Source organism: Haliotis rubra, unplaced genomic scaffold, assembly GCF_003918875.1.
Source record: "Haliotis rubra isolate DU_JTF1 unplaced genomic scaffold, ASM391887v1 Scf333, whole genome shotgun sequence".
Lineage (NCBI taxonomy): Eukaryota > Metazoa > Mollusca > Gastropoda > Lepetellida > Haliotidae > Haliotis > Haliotis rubra.
Genome location: NW_025767006.1, coordinates 825,637 through 846,614, shown reverse-complemented (window position 1 = coordinate 846,614; position 20,978 = coordinate 825,637). Strand labels below are relative to the sequence as shown.

General features: G+C 38.0%; 1 protein-coding gene across 9 annotated transcripts in view; it reads left to right on the top strand.

Annotated features, from left to right (window-relative positions):
* The window catches only part of LOC124284308 (nucleosome assembly protein 1-like 1-A), a 47,314-nt gene that overhangs the window by 6,073 nt on the left and 20,263 nt on the right, over nt 1–20,978 (top strand). For 7 of the 9 annotated variants that reach the window (XR_006900523.1, XM_046720386.1, XM_046720392.1 and 4 more), the window contains exons 3-14: nt 4,350–4,414; nt 6,738–6,852; nt 10,925–11,066; nt 11,977–12,066; nt 13,210–13,276; nt 13,867–13,940; nt 14,469–14,537; nt 17,003–17,142; nt 18,050–18,195; nt 18,790–18,815; nt 19,122–19,238; nt 19,853–19,876. Coding sequence is in view for 8 of the 9 variants with exons in the window: in XM_046720386.1 (XP_046576342.1) it covers nt 4,350–4,414; nt 6,738–6,852; nt 10,925–11,066; nt 11,977–12,066; nt 13,210–13,276; nt 13,867–13,940; nt 14,469–14,537; nt 17,003–17,142; nt 18,050–18,195; nt 18,790–18,815; nt 19,122–19,238; nt 19,853–19,876 (1,075 nt within the window). In the remaining variant the exon portion in view is untranslated. Of the gene's footprint in view, nt 1–4,349; nt 4,415–6,737; nt 6,853–8,087; nt 8,194–10,924; nt 11,067–11,976; nt 12,067–13,209; nt 13,277–13,866; nt 13,941–14,468; nt 14,538–17,002; nt 17,143–18,049; nt 18,196–18,789; nt 18,816–19,121; nt 19,239–19,852; nt 19,877–20,978 lie in introns of those variants that run through there. The other 2 variants (XM_046720387.1, XM_046720393.1) reach the window with 2 other exon arrangements.

The window sequence follows — 20,978 nt, the reverse complement described above, 5'->3', positions numbered from 1 at the left end:
TCAATTCCTATTACGTCTATTGCGTACATGTACGCTTGATTTTTTGTAAATACTCAATATATTTGATCTTACATGCGTACACACAAAAATGTTAAGGTATATTGAGAGGTTCTATTTCAGCACATGAACTCGGCAACTTGCAGTCTTTCTTATCGTTTCTTATATTACTGATCAAATATAAACAACAAAAACTTAAACCAACATTTAAACTATGTTATATTTTTACGATTAATGTAAAATGACAAAACACCCAACTGAGTTTGAGTGAGGTGGGTACAATTTATTTGGTTACTTAAAGAAAAATCAGTATACCCAATTGAGATGAACACAAGCGAGTACATAACTCAATGACCCAAAAAGTTATCTGTAGCTCTGGCAATATTCCAGCTATATGACGGCGGTCTGTAAATAATCGAGTCTGGACCAGACAGTCCAGTGATCAACAGCATGAGCATCAATCTGCACAATTGGGAACTGATGACGTGTCAACCAAGTCAGCAAGCCTAACCACTAGTGATGGTCCGATTAATTGAAATAATCGAAGATTGGTCTTGGTGACGAAACGACCAAGCAAACGATCATGTTTTCTCATAATCGAACACAAACAATTCTAGAACACTTGTTTTCATTAACAATATTTTTCACTAGGTTGGTTTTGTCTGTTACATTTCGTAAGCACTGCAAGCTCGTTTCAAGTCATGATTGAATTTATCTTAAAGATTCCAAGAAATTCGTTCCAAAGATACTAGTCATCCTTTAAAAATGTGAAATTTTGCCAAAAAACCCCTTAAAACTACATGTTTTTTCTTATTTTGATGTGCATTAACAAATTTCATAAATGACGCTAACCAATTATTTTCGATGATTGATTGGTAGTAATGAACCAATCATCAATTATGAGATTTGAACCAATTCCCAACACTACTAACCACCAGATCCCGTTAGTTGCCTCTTACGACAAGCGTTGGTTACTGAAGATCAATAATCTAACCTGGATCTTCACGGGTCCATTTCCAAAGAAAATAGAACAAATGGTGTGAATATTCTGAAATTTAGCATATACAACGCAATAGACTGCAAAATTTTATAATACACAAAATATACAAGTCATTAAATACAATTAAAATAGATAAGTTTTAATCTCCCAGATAATATAGAACGTGTCATTAAATCATTTATCGATTTTAGGCTTAAGCTGTCACAGCGCACAGAAGATCACTACCTGCACACACTAATTTTAAAACTACTGTAATATTAAAATTGCTGTAACATGATAGATAGAAATGCAATTTATTTCGAAGGATAATGGCATCCTTCGAAATAATAATTATTCAATTTATAGGGGTTTTCTTATTCCATCAGTTAACATCCTGTATATCTGCAAACTTGAGTTGTATTTCCTGAACACACTATCAGGCCTACCCAAAAAAACTTTGCCACTGTGCAGAAAAACACCCACATTAATCGAGGAAATAGCAACATAAACATAATACCTCGCTACTGAAACTCTAAAAACGGCAACTTTAAATCGCTAAAACTGCATAAAAACAACGAAGTGCCTGCAACTTTGATTTTGAGCATGTGCACATGGAAGAGGAAGTCTCGACCGCATGTTGACATTTCCCAGCTTGGACAAAAGTTACATTCCCTTTTAAGTATTTCTGTTGTGTTATTTGGCATTTATCATGATACTTGTGTATTACTTTCCATTTGTATGAAATGACTGACAGCAATTATTTCGGCATATTTAATACTTTTTTCCAATTACACCTCTTTAAAATTAAGGGTAGGTAGTATTATTTTTTTTACATTTTTTTAGAAGTAAAGTACAAACTAATAACACATTTATCAATGTGTAATTGTTTATTCAATCAAGTTTTCAGCCATCATGTCAACTTTTTCTATCAGAATGACCAATGTCCGTCGATGCCAGAAAAAAACAATGGAACCCGAAAGTGTATTTTATTCATATCGCCTTAAAAAAAATAAGGTCGGCACCAGAATTCAAGGGTCGGACGGGTAATTGGAACCGCAACAAGTTTTTTTAGGCCTTGTGTCACATCAAGAATGTTGTCACTATTTGGAGCATACTGTTTGTGGCGAATGTACAGTTAACAGGCAGTATGTGCATACCAATTTATGCTTACATGAGCTGCATAATAATGCCAACAGTAGAAGCACAGGCAGTTAAATGAATACAAAGGGCATTAGGGCAGTTTCGTGATTTTACTCTTCATGTGCCGTTGTTCTAGGTCTCAGCCACATTTGAAACATTTCCATGGATGATAGTGTCATGGAAAATTATCGCTTTGGATAATAAGAGTTTTCTTGAATTATTTGAGGATTTTAATTCAGTATTATTCAGGATTTGCTGTTGTGTTTGTAGTCACATTATTTGTTATTTTTGTGTGGACAGGTAAAGGCTCATTTTTGGCTTTTGATGTATGTTTGGAGAAACCTTTCTGGGTCATTGTCTTTGTCAGAGATCAGAATTATTCCAGCTTGTGGCCATTTTAAATTGTCTTATGTACATGGTACAGGTGGTTTGTTTCTGAAAACAGGTTAATAGTTCTCAGGTTAAGATTCAATTACAAATTTGTGTACACATCTGATTTTTTGTGTGATTGTTTTGTTTTGTTTTGTTTGGGTTTTTTTTGTGTTTTTTTTTCTATATTCTTATTATTTCTATATTCTTAGGTCCTGGGACCTTTGTAAATTCATTTTAGATTTCTTCAAAATTGGTGTCCCAAAGCAACTGCTGTAAGAACAGCAAATAAAATATGCTGATGGACTCTAAAAAAGGACTGACTGACTGAATTTGGTTTTACGCTGCTTTTAGCAATATCACAGTGGGGGACACCAGAAATGGGCTTCACACATTGTACCCATGTGGGGATTTGAACCGGGGTCTTCGGCATGACGAGCCAACGCTTTAACCACTATGTTACCCCACCGCCCCTCTAAAAAAGGAACACATTAAAGTGTTTAAGTATTTATTCCCGGAATTTCCCCTAAAGTGCAGTACAAAGCATGCAAGGAAATCTGGAAATAGGATACTTTCTGTGTTGATTGATTGTTGTTACATGCTGTACTCAGCAATATTCAAGCTAAGTGGCGGCGGTCTAACCAGACAATCCCGTGATCAGCAGCATGAGTATAGATCTAAGCAACTAGGATACGATACCACCATGTGTCAGCCAAGTGACAGAGCCTGACCACCTGATCCCGTTAGTTGCCTCTTACGACAAGCATGGGTTGCTGAAGACCAATTCTAACCCAGATCTTCACGTGTCGATACTCTCTGTAAAATAGGAAATGATCTGAGTATGTCTGATGCCGTAATGATTAGATGGGAAATGTCTTTGTTTAGTGTGAGTGAAACCTGTCTGACATGGACTGTTCGAACTTTGATTGTATTTCCATCAGAGGAGAAATATTTGAATGTTATTAACTCTGATAGTTTTTGAAGATTCAGTCATACCGACATACACCCTATTGTGTTAAGTAGATATTTTGTGCATCCATTCTGTATTATTTATTTTTTATGCAGGATATGCTATTGTGCATCTGGTAGAACCCTGCTGAAGTTTTGTGGTCTGAATGTTTTATTATTGGATTGTCAAGGTGTTGTGTGAAGAATGGGCAACACGATACTTCAAACTTGGACCATGTTTGTGTATGATATATTTTCACACATCATTCTGGCTGATGTCAGTGTGTTTTATTGGGCAGCGTTTAGCTGAGCACATTTCACGTCAACACTGTTTGACTTGGGCATGCTAGACTGTCTAAATTTATTGACAGATTTCCTCTAGTAAACTGTCTATATCTTTTTACGAAGATAGAAATTATGATATCTTCATACCTAATAAGTACCTGTGTCATTTTATGGGCCGCCAGTTAATTTGCGAAATTGGATTTTGGGGAGCGTGTCCCTGAAATCTTTTAGGCTGTCTCTAACTGGGTTTGAAATTGAAATCTTTCAGTTTTAAGAAGGTTTTAAACAGGTGCCCTTGGCGCTTGCGTTTTTGTCTTTGGCATTATGTTTTTAAAACATTGTTTAATACCAGTATCATTATTCTGAGCTCCCGATATTTGGAAACATTGGTTCATTTATTTTGGTGACCCAAAGTTGAAAATGGGGGCTGAAAGGCATTAGAAATGCATTAGTTTTTTTCAGCAATCTTACTGCCACACCTGTTTATTATGATAAGGTTGTGCATACAGTTAAATAAAGTCCAAACTCTGAACCTAGACACTGAAGTCTCAGTTTGAAAAGAAAGTGGTCAAGTTTGCTGATTCACTTGTTAAGAGCAGAACATATTTGATGGTATTCCTGATGTTTTCAGTAAACCACCAGCTGAAGGGGAAGAGGAAGTTGAGGAGGTTGAGTCCGGAGAAGAACAGGCAGATGGTAGGTTACCTCCCTTGAACTGAACTGTTACTTACCTGTTACTCATTTACTGTACTTGCCCTGTCCAGTAAACCGCCTCTGTGGTGTAGTGGTTAGAGCATCCGCCCAGAGAGCGAAGGGCGCGGGTTCAATCCCCGGCTGCATCATACCAAAAGATGTTAAGATATGGTACTTGTTGGTCCCTGCCTGGCGCTCGGCATTAATGGGTACATCAAGGACTGGTCGGCTCGGAGTCAGTATAATGTGTCTGAGTAGGGTATTCATGCTTCACTGCAGCATGGTATCTCAGTGGGCTTGCACTATAAAACCAGCTTAAGTCTGGGCTAGTAAAAGCAGCCTCACATACACATGCATGCACATAGTCATATATTCTCAGGTACGATGTGAAACCCCATACCTCACCTCACTTTGCAGGGCTCGATTTAGTGCTGTTACTTGCACTGGTGCAACCCAATATTACAAAGTGCAACCTAGTTATTATCCCCGCAACGCGTTTTGAGGGGGGTATTAAAATGGACTCCGTCTGTCCGTGCACATTTGTCTTTTCCGGAGCAGAACTCTAAAACCGTTCAATATTTCTTCACCAAACTTGGCACACACATGGATCTGGTGGTGTACTGGTGCCTTTTGGTAGTTTTGGAATTCTGAATAATTTTTTTTTGTCATTTCCATGGCAACAAGTTTGACTAAAACTGAAATTAGTGGTAGTGCTCTTTTCCGGAGCAGTACCCTAAAACCGTTCAATGTTTCTTCACCAAACTTGCCACATACATAGTTCTGGTGGTGTACTGGTGCCTTTTGGTAGTTTTGGAATTCTTAATAAAATATAATTGGCATTTCCATGGCAACAAGTTTGATTTAGACTGAAATTGGCGATAGTGCTCCTTTCTGGAGCAGAACTTTAAAAACCTTTCAAAACTCTCCTTCCACTTTTCTATATACTCACCTAAATATTTGACATAATCATAACTCGTAGACATAATCATGAAGAGTATTTTGCCATTGCGGGGGATATTGATGACTTTGTCTTCTTGTTAGTCTAACTTGCACCAGGTGCAAGTCAAGTTTCAAAAAATAAATCAACAATAAATCTAACATTAAAAGCATAAATATGTCGGCTCATATTTCTTCTAAACTTTGAATAGCAATGGCACCAAAACATTGCTATTTATAAACACCTCTTGGCTATGACAGCTCCAATAAACTGAAACCAGTAGTGTCTCTGTGTTGCTATGGTTTCATTGGTACAACATCACAGATATATGTTTTTGTGCACTGAAACCCCTGAGGTCTTAACACACTACGTTGCAACTGGAATTTGGCTGGTGCTACTAGGTTTTTATCTCAGGTTGCACCTGGTGCAAGTAGGTTAACATCTCATAAATCGAGCCCTGCTTTGCCCAGTGCGCACATATGTAGAAAATAGACGCAGAAAAAAAATCACTCCATATTCATTGTACCCACAACACATCTATGACTTTGCTAAGTGGTTGCTTATTTTATCCATCAGTCCACATGATCAATGATTCATTCCTGGCTCTCAAGAAAGTATCAAAACATAGAGTTCTCTACACTGTTCCTTCACAGGACTGTTATATGGCCCTCAAGGACCCTTAAAATTAATAATTGGGGGTCCCGGGGGACCCTGATGTTTGTAGTCGAGGTAAAACCCAGGTTGATATTAGAATCACAGTGTCACAGGGTTTGACACAGCCACTTACCTGCTAGTTCTTCGTTAAAGGAGATACCTGGAATGGCCTGGTCATCCATAAATCCAGTACTGAGTGGACATGCTGGTTGTAGTTTATTCTGCAGGGCTCCAAGTTCATATTTTCGCTTCCTTGTTATTAGCTATGTGAAAATTAGAATTTACTAGCCAAACTTTAATGTTAGTTGCCATATAGATTTTCAGTTATTGTTCAGATATTGTCAAATTTACTAAGTTCCACTATTAGAGATCAATGTTAATAAATATTTTGTAAATAGTCTTTTAGACTCTTGAAGATCGGTAAGTCAGTCATAGCTAAACCTATCAATCATTGACAATAATTCTTAATTGAATCGAGGTCGGAATTATTTATGATGAAAACTGGAATAACTGCCTTAATTTAATTGAATTTTTACCTCTCTCGCCAAAGGCTAAGTGTTACATATCATTTGGTTGTATTTCTCAAATTTTACCTGCAAATGTGACCAATTCACTAGCAACTTGGAGCCATGCTCTGGTGCCGGTTGCTGTGAGAGGTGGTGAGGTAGCCATGGCTGACTCGGTCGGCTTTGCTGAAGGTGATACAGGTAAGCTAAGAGTGTTCTGATATTCCAGATGATGCCCAGACTGCAAACGCCCTGTCAACCATGATGCAGAACCCCCATGTCCTAGCAGCCATTCAGGACAAGCTGGGCAGCATCGTTGGCACACCATCAGGCTACATACAGAGGTGAGCTGCGTAATCTACATGTGCAATGGTCACTTCAACAGTGAGTGAGTGAGTGAGTTTAGTTTTACGCCACTCTCAGCAATATTCCAGCTATATAGTGGCGGTCTGTAAATAATCGAGTCTGGACCAGACAATCCAGTGATCAACCCACTTCAACAGAAGTCGATAGTTAAGTTTAATTTCCTTGTCGATGATTACACCATAGGTAGGAGAGGGGAAGTATATAAATTCACTTTGAAGAAAAATAATCATTATCACTGTATTACTGCTTTGATTTTGGGAGATGGGACGTCAAGGAAGCCATCATGCTTGTCTTCACTTCAAGTAAAGAACTTTGTAGGAGCAAAAGGGAAATACAATCCCTTCCTGTCCTTAGAATTACTTTACAAGTCACATGTTAGACAACTTGTTAAAAAGGTCTAGCTTAACGTGTCAAAGCCAAAGAGTATGGCCAAATTTGAACTAATTCAAGATGTTTTCACTTTCTGGATCAGATTTATAGCACAAACTGAATCTACAAGGATGTATTGTGAATAATTCAATAAATAATAATATATTTTGTTTGCATCTGTTTGTTTTTTTAAATTCATCAGGTACTAAAACGGGAAAGAAATGTTCAAACAAAATTCCTTTAATGCTTCAGTTTAATTCTGGCACTGAACTATGGGAAAAGATTGAAACGCTGCATTAACAACTGGCTGCCCAAGCTGTTCTAGAGGGAGCTAGATATAAATGTTAACTACGGATCGGTTGAACATTATTCGTCGTAATTTCGCATATGTTGACAATGTTATCCTAACCAGACAAAAATACAGACAAAATACAAATTTAACCAAATGACTAATTAAGATAAATGTAGATAAAGATACCTCGTAGCCAGGATGAGATGAGAATATTTCCGAGGCCTCTTGTTTGTGAATATATGTAGTGGAGTGCCGAAGTACGTGTAGTTTTCTTTAAGTGAGCGATATGAAAGGAGGGAAAGCCATCTGGAACTTGTTGACTGTTGTCGTCATTTATAGTTAGTCACTTTCTTTAGATGAATTGTGAAGCTGGGTTTGTAATTTCAGCTTTACGACATGCATTTGGCACATATAAAGCTGTAATTATAGTTTCGGGAGGTACAGATGTTGCCACTTATTGATGACAATATGGATTGGCCAGTGTTATGAACTTAATCTCCATTGAAGGGAGAGAATCAATAATTGTGTTGTGTATGTGTGCGTGGTAGGGTACGTCAGTTCTTGGGAAAGACTGGTTGAGAAAAGGTGTCAGGACCAACACATCCACAATGAGTACTTTATCTGACAAATTGGATGAAATTGATGAAATGATTGCAAAGTAAGTATTGTTTATGAGGTTTGATGGGTTTAATGAAAGTTGTGTTAGTTATGTTGAACAAGATCTCGCCTCCCTGGAGGACAAGGTTCTCCATTATGTTGTATCGTCTTGTAAAGGTGTATGTACTTGTTCTATAGGGTAAGATTATATATGTATTGCATAGGAATTATGGAATATTGTGCAATATATTGAATTACTTCCCTTAATTAACAGCTGATACCATTTATCTTTTTATTTTTAAAAAATGTTTTTATTTGTGTTGTTCTAATTGTGAGACTTGTTAATATTCATAGGTAGTAAGTATGTGGTATTTATGCTATTAAGTACTGAATATTAACTAAGGACGAGAATATGTGGACATCACAAGGAAAACGATGTTATCGCAATTGAAATTTGAGGGGTGTATTTCAGGTTGGCCTTTTCTGGGTTGTGTGTGTGTGTGTGTTTCAATCAAGTTACATTTTTCAGGTTACAAGGCCAGATGACATGTAAAATCTGAATTTTTGTTGTTGGTATTATGCTTTTGGACTATTGATTTTTATGCCCCCGCCATATATGGCAGGGGGCATATAGGGTTACCCTCCGTGTCCATCCGTACAAAACAGGGAATGTACTCTATCCACTTCTCCACAAAAACGCTCTGTGGAATTCAATGAACATATACATGGGCTTTCTTGGGACTTTAATGGTGTGCATCTCATATTTTGTTTTTGTATTTTATTTGTTTTTTTTTTGTAAGTTTAGAGACATTTGAACTTAGGTACATTTTGCTGAATTTCTCTATGATGATAGTGTAATAGGTCTATCTACTTCTCAACAAAAACTGCTTAACAGAATTGAATGAACTTCTACATGTCTTTCGTAGGGACTTGAAAGGTGTGCATTTCATAATTTTGTATGCAATTTCTTAATTTTGTCACTTTTACAGATGTTTGAACTTAGTTGAATTTTGTTCTATTCAGCCTGTTCGTTCCATCCAACAGGGGGTGTACGTTGTCCACTTCTCCTCAAAAACTACTCTATGGAATTCATTTAGATTACACATGTGATTTATAGGGACTCTAAAGGCATGCATCTCATATTTTGATTTTGTATTTTATTTATTTTTCCAATTTTAATGCCGTTTGAACTTACATAAATTTTGTTGAATTTCTCTCTGAATATAGTGTTATAGGGGATGAAGTCTATCCACTTCTCCACAAAAGCTGCTCAACAGAATTGATTGAGCTTCTACGTGTGTTTCATTGGGACTCTAAAGGTGTGCATCTCATACCTTGTTCATCCAATTTCTTAATTTTGTCACTTCTACAGATGTTTGAACTTAGTTGAATTTGATTCTATTCATCCTGTGCGTCCCATACAACAGGGGGTGTAGTTCATCCACTTCTCCTTAAAAACCACTGCACAAAACTCATTTAGCTTACATGTCTTTTATAGAGACTCTAAAGGTGTGTATTCATATTTTGTTTTTGTATTTTGTAGTTTTTTGTATGTTTAGAGACATTTGAACTTAGATAAAAAAAAATATGAATTTCTCTCTGATGATAGTGAAATAGGATATATTTATTTTATAATCAACCATGATATTTATTTAGTAGAAATAAATCACCAGAGCACACTCAGTGTAGGGAACTCTTCCTACAGCAATTTTAACGATGAGGAAACATTTCTAGAAGTTTGATATGTTTTTCAGTACGTTCAGATACCATAAAAGAAACGCGTTAAAACTCATCCTTATCAGATGAGGAATGTATATTCAGGTGATATGAGTTGACTAGAATGAAATTTAAGAGGGGATACGGGCAGAAGTCTTTCCAAATGTACTCGATAACAGTAGATGACACAACCATGTATACCTTTCCAGGGCTCCAGATAATTTTTGAACACCAGGAGTACGTACTCCTTTTTTTTTCAATATAGGAGTACTCGAAAACCTTAAGCCTACATTTAGAGTACTGAATCTTGTGTTTCGTTTCATATATGCACCACAACATTGCTAGTCTTGTGTAAACAGGTCAATAAACAATAAAACAATACTTTTTCAGATAAATACCTCTGTAAATAATTCTAAGACCGTACGCCATTGCCGTGGTGCGTATCTGCTACGTTTATCAATTATTTCCTACCGTATCGTGCAAATTTTTTATCCGTACATACGCCGATACGACCCTTATCTGGAGCCCTGCCTTTCCATTCATCTATTGTGGGGCGGTGGGGTAGCCTAGTGGTTAAAGCGTTAGCTCGTCACACCGAGGCCCATTTCTGGGGTCCCCCACCGTGATATTGCTGGAATTATGCTATAAGCGATGTAAAACTTAACTCACTCACTCACTCACATCTATTGTTTTTTGTAAAAATACAAACACTGATCAAAATTGGAAACAAATTTTAACCAGGGGTTTGATTTGATTTGGAATAACAAGATGTTTAATATTCATGATATTTAACCATAAATTAAGACATGTTTCTCTGTTCCCTAAGCTCTAAAATATCAAAAACTGGGATTTCGGGGAACAGTGTATGGTAAGGTCATCAGGACAACTGGTATCCTTGTTTAAGTCCTCGTAATTGTGGGTTCAGGAGCCTAGTGGTTAAGTCGTCATGTCGTAAACCAGGTTCAATTCCCCAAATCGGTACTATGTTTGTGGTCAATTTCTTGGTGTCCCCGCCGAGATATTGCTGAAATATTGCTAAAAATGCTGTTAAACCATACACATTATTATTATTTCAGTTTGCCGAAGGTGGTGAAGCGGCGTCTGAAGGCTCTAAAGAAACTACAGTTTGATGTAGTCAAGCTGGAGTCTGAGTTCTACAAGGAAGTTCATTCTCTTGAGTGTAAATACGCATCCAAATATGTGTCTCTATTTGACAAGGTAAGTTGATATCACCGTCATTATTCTGTTATGCATAATGCATTATCACAGCACTGACTAAAAGCAGTGGGAGATGTTTTTATGCTAACAGAATACAAATAGCTTGTATTGTGGTGAGAGGTTTTTCATGTCCAAAATGTAGTGAATGTAATGTCCCTCTTCTAATGCCTGTCATACTTTTGGTTGACCCTATATGTGTCCACATTGTCCTATGTGTTCTTTCACAACCTTTTCATAACAAAGTATGTTTGTTTTTTTATTATCATCCTCTGCTATAGATTTGATGTATCTATATATATTTTGATGATCCACCAAGTTACTCTATTCCGTTCGAGACCCTGGTGCAGAGCTCCAGATAAGATTTAGCTCATGTGGGTACTGTACCCACTGTATTTTTTTGGAGTGCGTAATATGAATGTTGAGTGGGTATTTCATTTTCCGTTACCCACTGCTTTCAAATATGTGCGTATTTCAGTCATTTTACTCACCTAAGTATTCTGTGACTGAGTAAGTTTACTAAGCAGGTATGTTCTGCCTTATGACTATGTCATACCTAATCAAAACCAACTTAAATATAATGGAAATGAGTTCATAAAAAATCCCTCATCCTAAATGGACAGTGCAGCACTTGTCCTATACTAACAGTACAACTTGATAGCAATCGATGTCTTTTTCATTACGCAAGCGATTTTTATAATGTATTCCGTACGCATTTGTTTTAAACTTTTTGCATATCTAACATTTTAAATGCGTAATTGGTACGCAACAATTATTTTTCAATGCCTAATTGGAAATTTTCTATGCATATTTTACCTGGATACGCAGCTTATCTGGGCCTCTGCTGGTGTACTAAATCTGGCTCGCCGCTCAAAGCAGTTTTAAAACCACACACTCTCATTTTAATTTACAGAGAAAAGACATTTTAAATGGGATAACAGAGCCTACAGAAGATGAGTGTGATTGGCCGAGTGAGGATGAGAAAGATGACGAGGAACTGGCTGTAAGTAGTAGGGAGTGAAACACGACCCTGAAGGACAACACGTCCAAAGTTAATGATGACCCAGTTAGTGACTGGTTTCTGTGACCTACGTGGAATAGTGTTGGGAATTGGTTAAAATCTCATAATTGATGATTGGTTTATTACAACCGATCAATCATCGAAAAAAATTGGTTAGCGTCATTAAAGAAATTTGTTAATGCACATAAAAATATGGAAAAAACGTAGTTCTTTTGTATTTTTGGGCAAGATTTCACATCTTTAAAGGATGACTAGTATGTCAGGAACATAAATTTCTTGGAGTCTTTAAGATAAATTCAATCATGACTTGAAACGAGCTTGTAGTGCTTATGAAATATAACAGACAAAACCAACCTTGTGAAAAATATTGTTTATGAAAACAAGTGTTCCAGAATTGCTTGTGTTCGATTATTAGAAGACATGATCGATTTCTTGGTCGTTTAGATACTGCGACCAATCTTCGATTATTTCAATTAATCGGACCACCACTAACGTGGAAAATGAACAATGGTCAACCGCTTTACTCCCCACAAGATGCATTACACCCCACTATTACAACAGAAGTTAGAGATCATCCGATTAATGGCTTGACAGGGTAATAATGTAAACATTAAAGAGTTGTATGGTCTTGGACTGTTTTTTAGTCTTTTGTATTAATCGCTAAAAATACTGCTGACTGAATGAAAAGTTCTAATTGGTCACATACAAAGTTACTAAGGTTGATGCATTGTTCTTTAGGGGGTGGTGGGGTAGCCTAGTGGTTAATGTGTTGGCTTGTCGCGCCGAAGACCCGGGTTAGATTCCCCACATGGGTACATTGTGTGAAGCCCATTTCTGGTGTCCCCTGCCGTGATGTTGCTGGAATATTGCTAAAAGCGGCGTAAAACCAAACTCAGTCAGTCATTGTTGTTTAATGTCGCACTCAGCAATATTCCAGCTATATTTCAGTAAATATTACAGTCACTAAGACGTTAGTATAGTTATAATACAGTTCGCTTCTGTAGATAAATAGGGTACAGCCTCGTCAGTATGCAGAATCTACTAATGGAAGTGGCTGTAAAATCTCCATGTATATGGTGTGTTAGTTACACTTGTCTGACATTTTAATCCTCTCTTTCCGGCAAGGAGGATATGAAGAATAAGGCGAAGGTTGAAGACGAGAAGAAGGAAGAAGACAAGAAGGAGGAAGAGAGTGAGTACATGGTGGATATTTATCCTGAACCACTTGGGAAGTTTAACCTCTCTCCAGCTACCCCTGATTAATCAATCATGTGGTCATGCTCACCAGCTATTGATCTGGCCTGCAGCTTACAACAGTACTGAAATGCAATCCTTTACAATTTCAGGAGTTGAGAATTCTGTTCAGTTTAACAGTGTTCCATATGGTTGCATGTGGGAGGATATATTGACAGAATATTAAGGTCCACAAAAATTAATACTTGCTGTTAAAGGGGCTGTGGGGTAGCTCCGTGGTTACAGCGTTCGCTTGTCATGCCGAATTCCTTGGTTTGATTCCTCACATGAGTACAATGTGTGAAATATTTCTGGTGTCCCTTGATGATATTGCTGGAATATTTGCTAAAAACGGTGTAAAACCCTACAAACTCACTCATCTGCCGTAAAAGGCCACAAGTGTGAACTTATTTTTGGTGTGCCATAATGCTTTGATGCTAGTGCGGTCAGCCACTGCATGTCTCAGGTAGCTATGATGAAATTGGATAATGCTGACCATGGTGCTTGTATCATCCTAAGGTTTATTTAACTCCATGTATTTGTTTCCAGGTGATGCAAAGGGAGTCCCTCACTTTTGGTTAACAGTTTTCAAGAATGTAGATATGTTGTCAGAAATGGTCCAGGTATGTGTATTGCAGAATTGAATCTGGGGCTTTAAATATCACAGCTAATCAGTTTTAGTTTGAGTTTGACCACTACTGCTGATTTTCTGATGATCGTTGAAATTAAATGTTCTTCATAGACTTCCTCCATATGACGGGGCGGTGGGGTAGCCTAGTGGTTAAAGCGTTTGCTCGTCATGCAGAAGACACGGGTTTGATTCCCCACATGGGTACAATGTGTGAAGCCCAAATCTGGAGTCCCCCGTCGTGATATTGCTGGCATATTGCTAAAAGCGGCGTGAAACTAAACTCACTCACTCCATATGACCCTGTAGGATACGTGTTGTGAGAAGGTCAAAGGTGAAGGTCACTTGATTAAAAAAATGTCACAAGAAAGATGGATTAGATTTTCTCTATTTTATCCATATTTTAGGAGTCACCCTGCTTGAGTGCTTTGGTCAGGATAAGTTGAAGGTCAACTTTCAACAATTCATACAAATGTGTCTGCAGGCATGAAACAGTGGTCCATGATACCAGTTTTGCTTTCAGGATCAGGATGAACCTATACTCCAACATCTTCAAGATATAAAAGTCAAGTTCTCTGAATCAGAACCTATGGTGAGTACACTGTGTTGGTGGCAATGAGGCAAACGCAGGTATCATATCAATTTGAAATGAGGTGCTGTGAAGTGACCCTGAAGGTGGGGGCTTCCTTAGATTCTTCAGAGGCTTCATTCCTCATGAAGCTAGGGGTAGCCTAGCGGTTAAAGCGTTTGCTCGTCACGCCGAAGACCCCGGGTTCGATTCCCCACATGGGTACAATGAGTGAAGCCCATTTCTGGTGTCCCCCTGCCATGATTTTGATGGAATATTGCTAAAAGCGGCGTAAAACATACTCACTCACTCATGAAGCTAAACCAGTTCTCAATTCTTTATTTTCCTTTACAATTGAACTGAATAAAAGTACCAGAAAATACATACACGGTACACTTTTTGTTTTGTTCAAGCAGGTTTAGGACACCTCTGAACTTCTTTCTAATTTGATATGGCTGCATCATACCTACCACTAGTATAACTATATTGAACTTGAAAGGATCTCCAGCTGCAGCATAGAACAAACCTGAGATACCTCTAAGGCAGATAATTATCTTTGGTGATGTCCTCCCAACATCTTTTGAATAGAGGGGCGGTGGGGTAGCCTAGTGGTTAAAGCGTTCGCTCGTCACACCGAAGACCCGGGTTCGATTCCCCACATGGGTACAAAGTGTGAAGCCCATTTCTGGTGTCCCCTGCCTTGATATTGCTGTTATATTGCTAAAAGCGTAAAACCAAAACACACTCACTCACTCTTTTGAATAGAGCATGAAAGGATCATCATGGACCTTCAGAAAGAAAGGATTTCATGAGATATAAGTACTGTATTGGGATACGAGTCGTATCACCCCATAGTATGTGGATGGATAGGTGTCGTATCGAAAGGATGTGTGGTAGTGTTGGTTTATCAGTTTATTGAGGTTCATTCTTTCTACGTATGTCAAAATATTATTTTTAAATGCTCAATATGTTGTGTGGTTTGAAATGGTGAAGTTCATCATGTGTTGCACACTTGCTGAACACCTTCGAAATGGTGTAATTCGAGTAATTCCAAAATGCTGTAATGTGCCATTGCCATTATGACCAGCATTTTGTTTTATTTATGAACTACAATGAATACAATGATGTGTCAGATTGCTTCTGAATACAAAATTTGAATTATGCAGTATATTGTAATACATATCGCAACACACGACCTCATGTATCACAATATATTGTATCACAAGTCCAACGCTTTACCAACACACCAGGAGACTTGCTGTTATATCTTGTAATACACTTTAAACCTTCAATACCCATACCACCTCCCTTTATCATTATACCTCAGGTGAGTAGGGGAGGGTATTTCACATATCCTGTGTAACAGCTCCTGCTTGAAAAGGCTAAATATAATTCTGACGAATGTCACCAGAAATGCCAAGTTGCAAAATGTCACAATTATTGGCGGGAGTTGCTTTGTTCAGCTCAATTAAGGGGCAATAATAGATGGTGATTATTCATTAGCAGCAGTCGAAGTAACAGGTGTAGACAGTGAATTAGAATGTAACATGTTGCAGTAGCCGGTATTGATCTTGCAAATAATACCTTCTGAAGTTCTGTGGGAGATCCATTGAGACTGATTTCACATGCATAGTGTGGAGAAATGTCTTATAGATTATATTACATGCTGCTTGTTCATGGAAGCAAGTTTGCAATACAATTTACCACTCCTGTGCAGTTGTTGCCTAGTATTGTTACATATTAATAGAGTGAGAGATTAGATACAGTCATTACTGTTCCTAGACAAGATGACATATGTTTAGGTGTGTTTAAATTAACAGTCTGAAATACAGTATTGGGTTGCATAATGCTTTTTGCATGTGCGCTTAACCTTCCTATATTTTATATCCGTCGCAATTCGTTTTATGGGGGATATTAAAATGGACACAGTCCGTCCATGGGTCCGTGCAAATTTGTCTTTTCCGGAGCAGAACATAAAACCGTTCAAAATTTCTTCACCAAACTTGGCACATCCATAGGTTTGGTAGTGAACTAGTGCCTTTTGGTAGTTTTGGATTTCTTAAAATATTTTTTGGTTTTCCATGGCAACAAGTTTAACTTTGACTGAAATTGGTGGTAGTTCTCCTTTCCATAGCAGATCTGTAAAACCATTGCTTCTCATGTAAATTACCCAAGAAGATCCGGGTTAGAATTGGCCATCAGTAACCAATGCTTGTCGTAAGAGGCGACTAACAGGATCTGGTGGTCAGGCTTGCTGACTTGGTAGACACGTCATTGTATCTCAGTTGTGTAGAATGATGTTTATGCTGTTGGCCATTGATGTGTCTGGTCCAGACTTGATTATTTACAGACCGCCGCCATATAGCTGGAATATTGCTTAGTGCGGCGTTGAACAACAAACCAACCAACCAAATGTCATGTTAATTGATGTAGGTAAAATTTTTAGAAGAGGTATAATTTTTTAAGTTGTTTTCTGTCTTCTGTTGCAGGGATTTACTTTGGAATTTTACTTTGAAGCAAATGAGTATTTCACAGAGACACTGCTAACAAAGCAGTACACAATGAGGTTCGAGCCAGACACGCAAGACCCACTTGCGTATGAAGGCCCCGAAATAATCAAATGCCAGGGGTAAGTATGCTGCTTTGGGATTTAAGCAAAATGATTTATTCCTTTTAAGTCTAGGGGCGGTGTGGTAGGCTAGTGCTTGAAGCGTTCGCTCATCATGCCTAAGATCTGGGTTCGATTCCCCACGTGGGTACAATGTGTGAAGCCCATGTCCAGTGTCTCCCACTGAGATATTGCTGGAATATTGCTAAAAGCGGCGTAAAACTAAGCTCACTCACTCAACTCCTTTTAAGATTGGGTTAGAATTGATCTCCAGAAGCCCATACTTGTGGTTGGAGGCTATTCATGGGACAGAGTGGTCAGGCTTGGTGATGCGGTAGATGCAGATCGTGGTATCCCAATGTTGTGAAGATTGATGTTCATTAATGTTGTGAAGATTGATGTTCATTATTTCATTCACTGTAATGTATAGTCAAGTCAATTATTTATAGACCGCTGTCATATATTCTTGAGTGCAGCAATAAACATCAAGCTGATGGCATGGCATCACTGAACTGTCATAAGATGAAATTTGATGTTTTTAAACTTAATATCTGAGTTTTTTGTGTCATGTAAATTAGTTAAATTTTGAGATTCTGGAGAAAAGTAATGTAACTTGGCACAGATTCAAGGGAAAAAAACCCTATCCTTCTGTGTAGAAACTAGAATTATTTTTAGGTGTTTATCTGCAATCAGGGGCGGTGGGTAGCCTAGTGGTTAAAGCGTCCAGCTCGTCACGCCGAAGACCCGGGTTCGATTCCCCACATGGGTACAATGTGTGAAGCCCATTTCTGGTGTCCCCTGCCATGATATTGCTGGCATATTGCTAAAAGAGGCATAAAACTGAACTCACTCACTTATCTTGAATTCCATGTCATAATGTCCAGAGAGATATTTTGAACCTGGGTTTAATGGCAAGAATTCATTTCAGTTGCAACATCAGCTGGAACAAAGGCAAGAATGTGACTGTGAAAGTGGTGAAGAAGAAGCAGAAACACAAGGGCAGAGGCACGACTCGCACAGTCACCAAAACTGTACAGAATGATTCCTTCTTCAATTTCTTCAACCCCCCATCAGGTACAAAGTATAAGAATTACTGTCAAACTACAGTTAAATATGGTCATAACAAACTCAAACGGACCTCACACATTTCAACTAACATATACAGCATGAGGCCATGACCAGGGAATCACCAGTAGATGGTGCGATATTGTTTCTGAGAACCGATTTTATGAATATTGTGATTTTCTCTATGATTTAAATAAAAATCTACACTTGCATACTTTACTTAGCATAGATTGTATACAATAGGAACATGAAATCCCCGACCATCCAGGGGCGATGGGGTAGTCTAGTGGTTAAGGCGTTAGCTCGTCACACTGAAGACCCGGGTTCGATTCCCACATGGGCACAATGTGTGAAGCCCATTTCTGGTGTCCCCTGCCATGATATTGCTGGAATATTGCTAAAAGCGGCATAAAACTAAACTCACTCACTCACCCTGACTATCCAACCAACGTTTATATTTAGGGACTTCGTATGTAGAAACTTGGTGTCATTAGTCACTGGCAAACATTCAAGCTCCTAATATATTGCAAAAATGATTTATTTGCCATTACACAGCCCTAAGAGTGTCCAATGTATAACCTTTCTTCTTCTTTTTATTTTCAGTACCAGAGGGTGAAGAAGCTGACATGGTGAGTTCACGACCATAAAAAATGAACTCATCTCATTTTCATTTGGTTTTGAGGGGAGGTAATCAGCTCATGTAATAGCTATGCAGAGTTGTGTCCCTTGGGCATGTCAGAAACCTGTCATTAAAACAGGCTGTTCTCAATCTTACCAACTTATTTCTGTATTCCATGCAGCATATATAGTTCTTGAGAAATTACCTGCGTAAAATGGTATGAAACTTGCCACATAGTTTCATGGGATTTCAACTGGTCCCTCAATGCCTGATGGGGTTTGTATAAAGTGTCATGGATTTTACTATTGTATTTCAGGATGAAGACTTGGAGGCCTTATTAGCGGCAGATTTTGAAATCGGACATTTTATTCAGGAGAGGATAGTACCCAGGGCCGTGTTGTATTTTACTGGAGAAGCTTTAGAAAATGATGAGGTTTGAAATCATCTTGCTTTGATTTGACTGGAGTGTTTAATAGCATATTGTGTTTATTACGAGAAATGAAAATATTTAGTTCCCATGAGTACTCATCAGAAAAATATTCTTACTCTGGCTTTATAAACAGAAAATTGTGGCTGTGCAGAAAGAAAATGTGTTGTTAATTATTCAGCCCTTCCTTCAGGTAATATAATGATTGTGTTGAAGCAATGACCAACAATATATTTGCTGTCTCTGAACACTGGACGATGTCATGCATTTTTCTGGACAAGGAAGGACAGTAAAGTAACTTGAAAATATCTAATGTGCAGAATTCTGAATGTTATTCCACATGGCTAGCCTGTCCTTATGGTTTATATTAATTGGGGCGGTGGGGTAGCCTACTGGTAAAGCATTCACTCGTCACGCTGAAGACTCGGGTCCTATTCCCTACATGGGTAAAATGTGTGAAGCCCATTTCTGTTGTCCCCCGCTGTGATATTGCTGGAATATTGCTAAAAGCGGCGTAAAACTTGACTCACTCGCTCATTACTTTGGTTCACTGTACCAGTGATTATGGGTAGGGGGTATAGATGGATTTATTTAATAACTTATTTGAATTTCTTTTTCAGTATGAGGAAGAGAATGAGGAAGAGGTAAGAGGCTGTTAATATGGGATGATTTTGTCCATGCGCTACTCAACTTTGATTTCTGTAGCCTAACTTTGGTTTTAGTGCTTCAGCTGTAAACATTTAGTTGTTGCCTCCTAACTGGTGTATAACTGGTGTCTCTTGTTGCTGCTTTTCATTGGTTGACAATGATGTATTGTGATGGAGAAACGCTATATGTTTACAACATTGGTACAGGTGACAGACAACAAAACATACTTTCTGTGAATTTATTAATACATGGATTTTCCACAGTGAAGACCTTCAAAGCTTATTACACTAAGTATTGAAGTGCAGGTTCATATAAATTAGGGAGAATTGAGTATTTTTGGAGTTCTTGTTTGGGTTTCATTTGGGATTACAGCCAAAGACAAAGTATGTAAATAATGTTGTTACTTGTTCAAGAGTTTTAGATAGGGGATTGTTTCTTGAGCTTGTGTAGCAGCTGAGAATCATTGTATTATCAGTAAATATTTGTTACGGACTTTGTGGTTCTATGGTTCTAAAGTTATGGTTACTCAGTGCTGAAGACTGGGTAGGAGTAGGATTATACAGTAGAACCGTGTTGACTGTCATCCTTAATGGTAATGGTGCAAATGTCTTTGGTACATATGCATTTATATATCCTGCTGATGCTGCTCTTTAAGGACATGTATCTCAGTTATGTACATAGGTAGCACTGACCACTTAAAATTAGGATATTTTAAAAAATAATTGGACACAATAAGATGACAGTAATATGGCCATTATAATTGTTCTGTTTCCTAACAAGAACTTTACCAAACATTGCATTGGCTTCCAACAAAACAACTGTCCTAGAACAAAATAGATTGTCCCCAGTTATTGAACTACTGTCATTTATTTTGAGGACATTCCAATAGGCTGGTTAGATTGTTTTTGGCAATGTTAAGAAAGGATAAGAAATGGGCTGTAACATTTCCATTGCATCGGTCACTTATTTATGTTCTAATTTTTTTGATGGACCCTGAGCATGCCGAGACGTGACAGAGCTCAATATACGTACTAATCTGTCAGACAGCTTGCTTTTTAAAACATTCTTGCCGTGTTATGCAAGGATTCTGAAACTTAG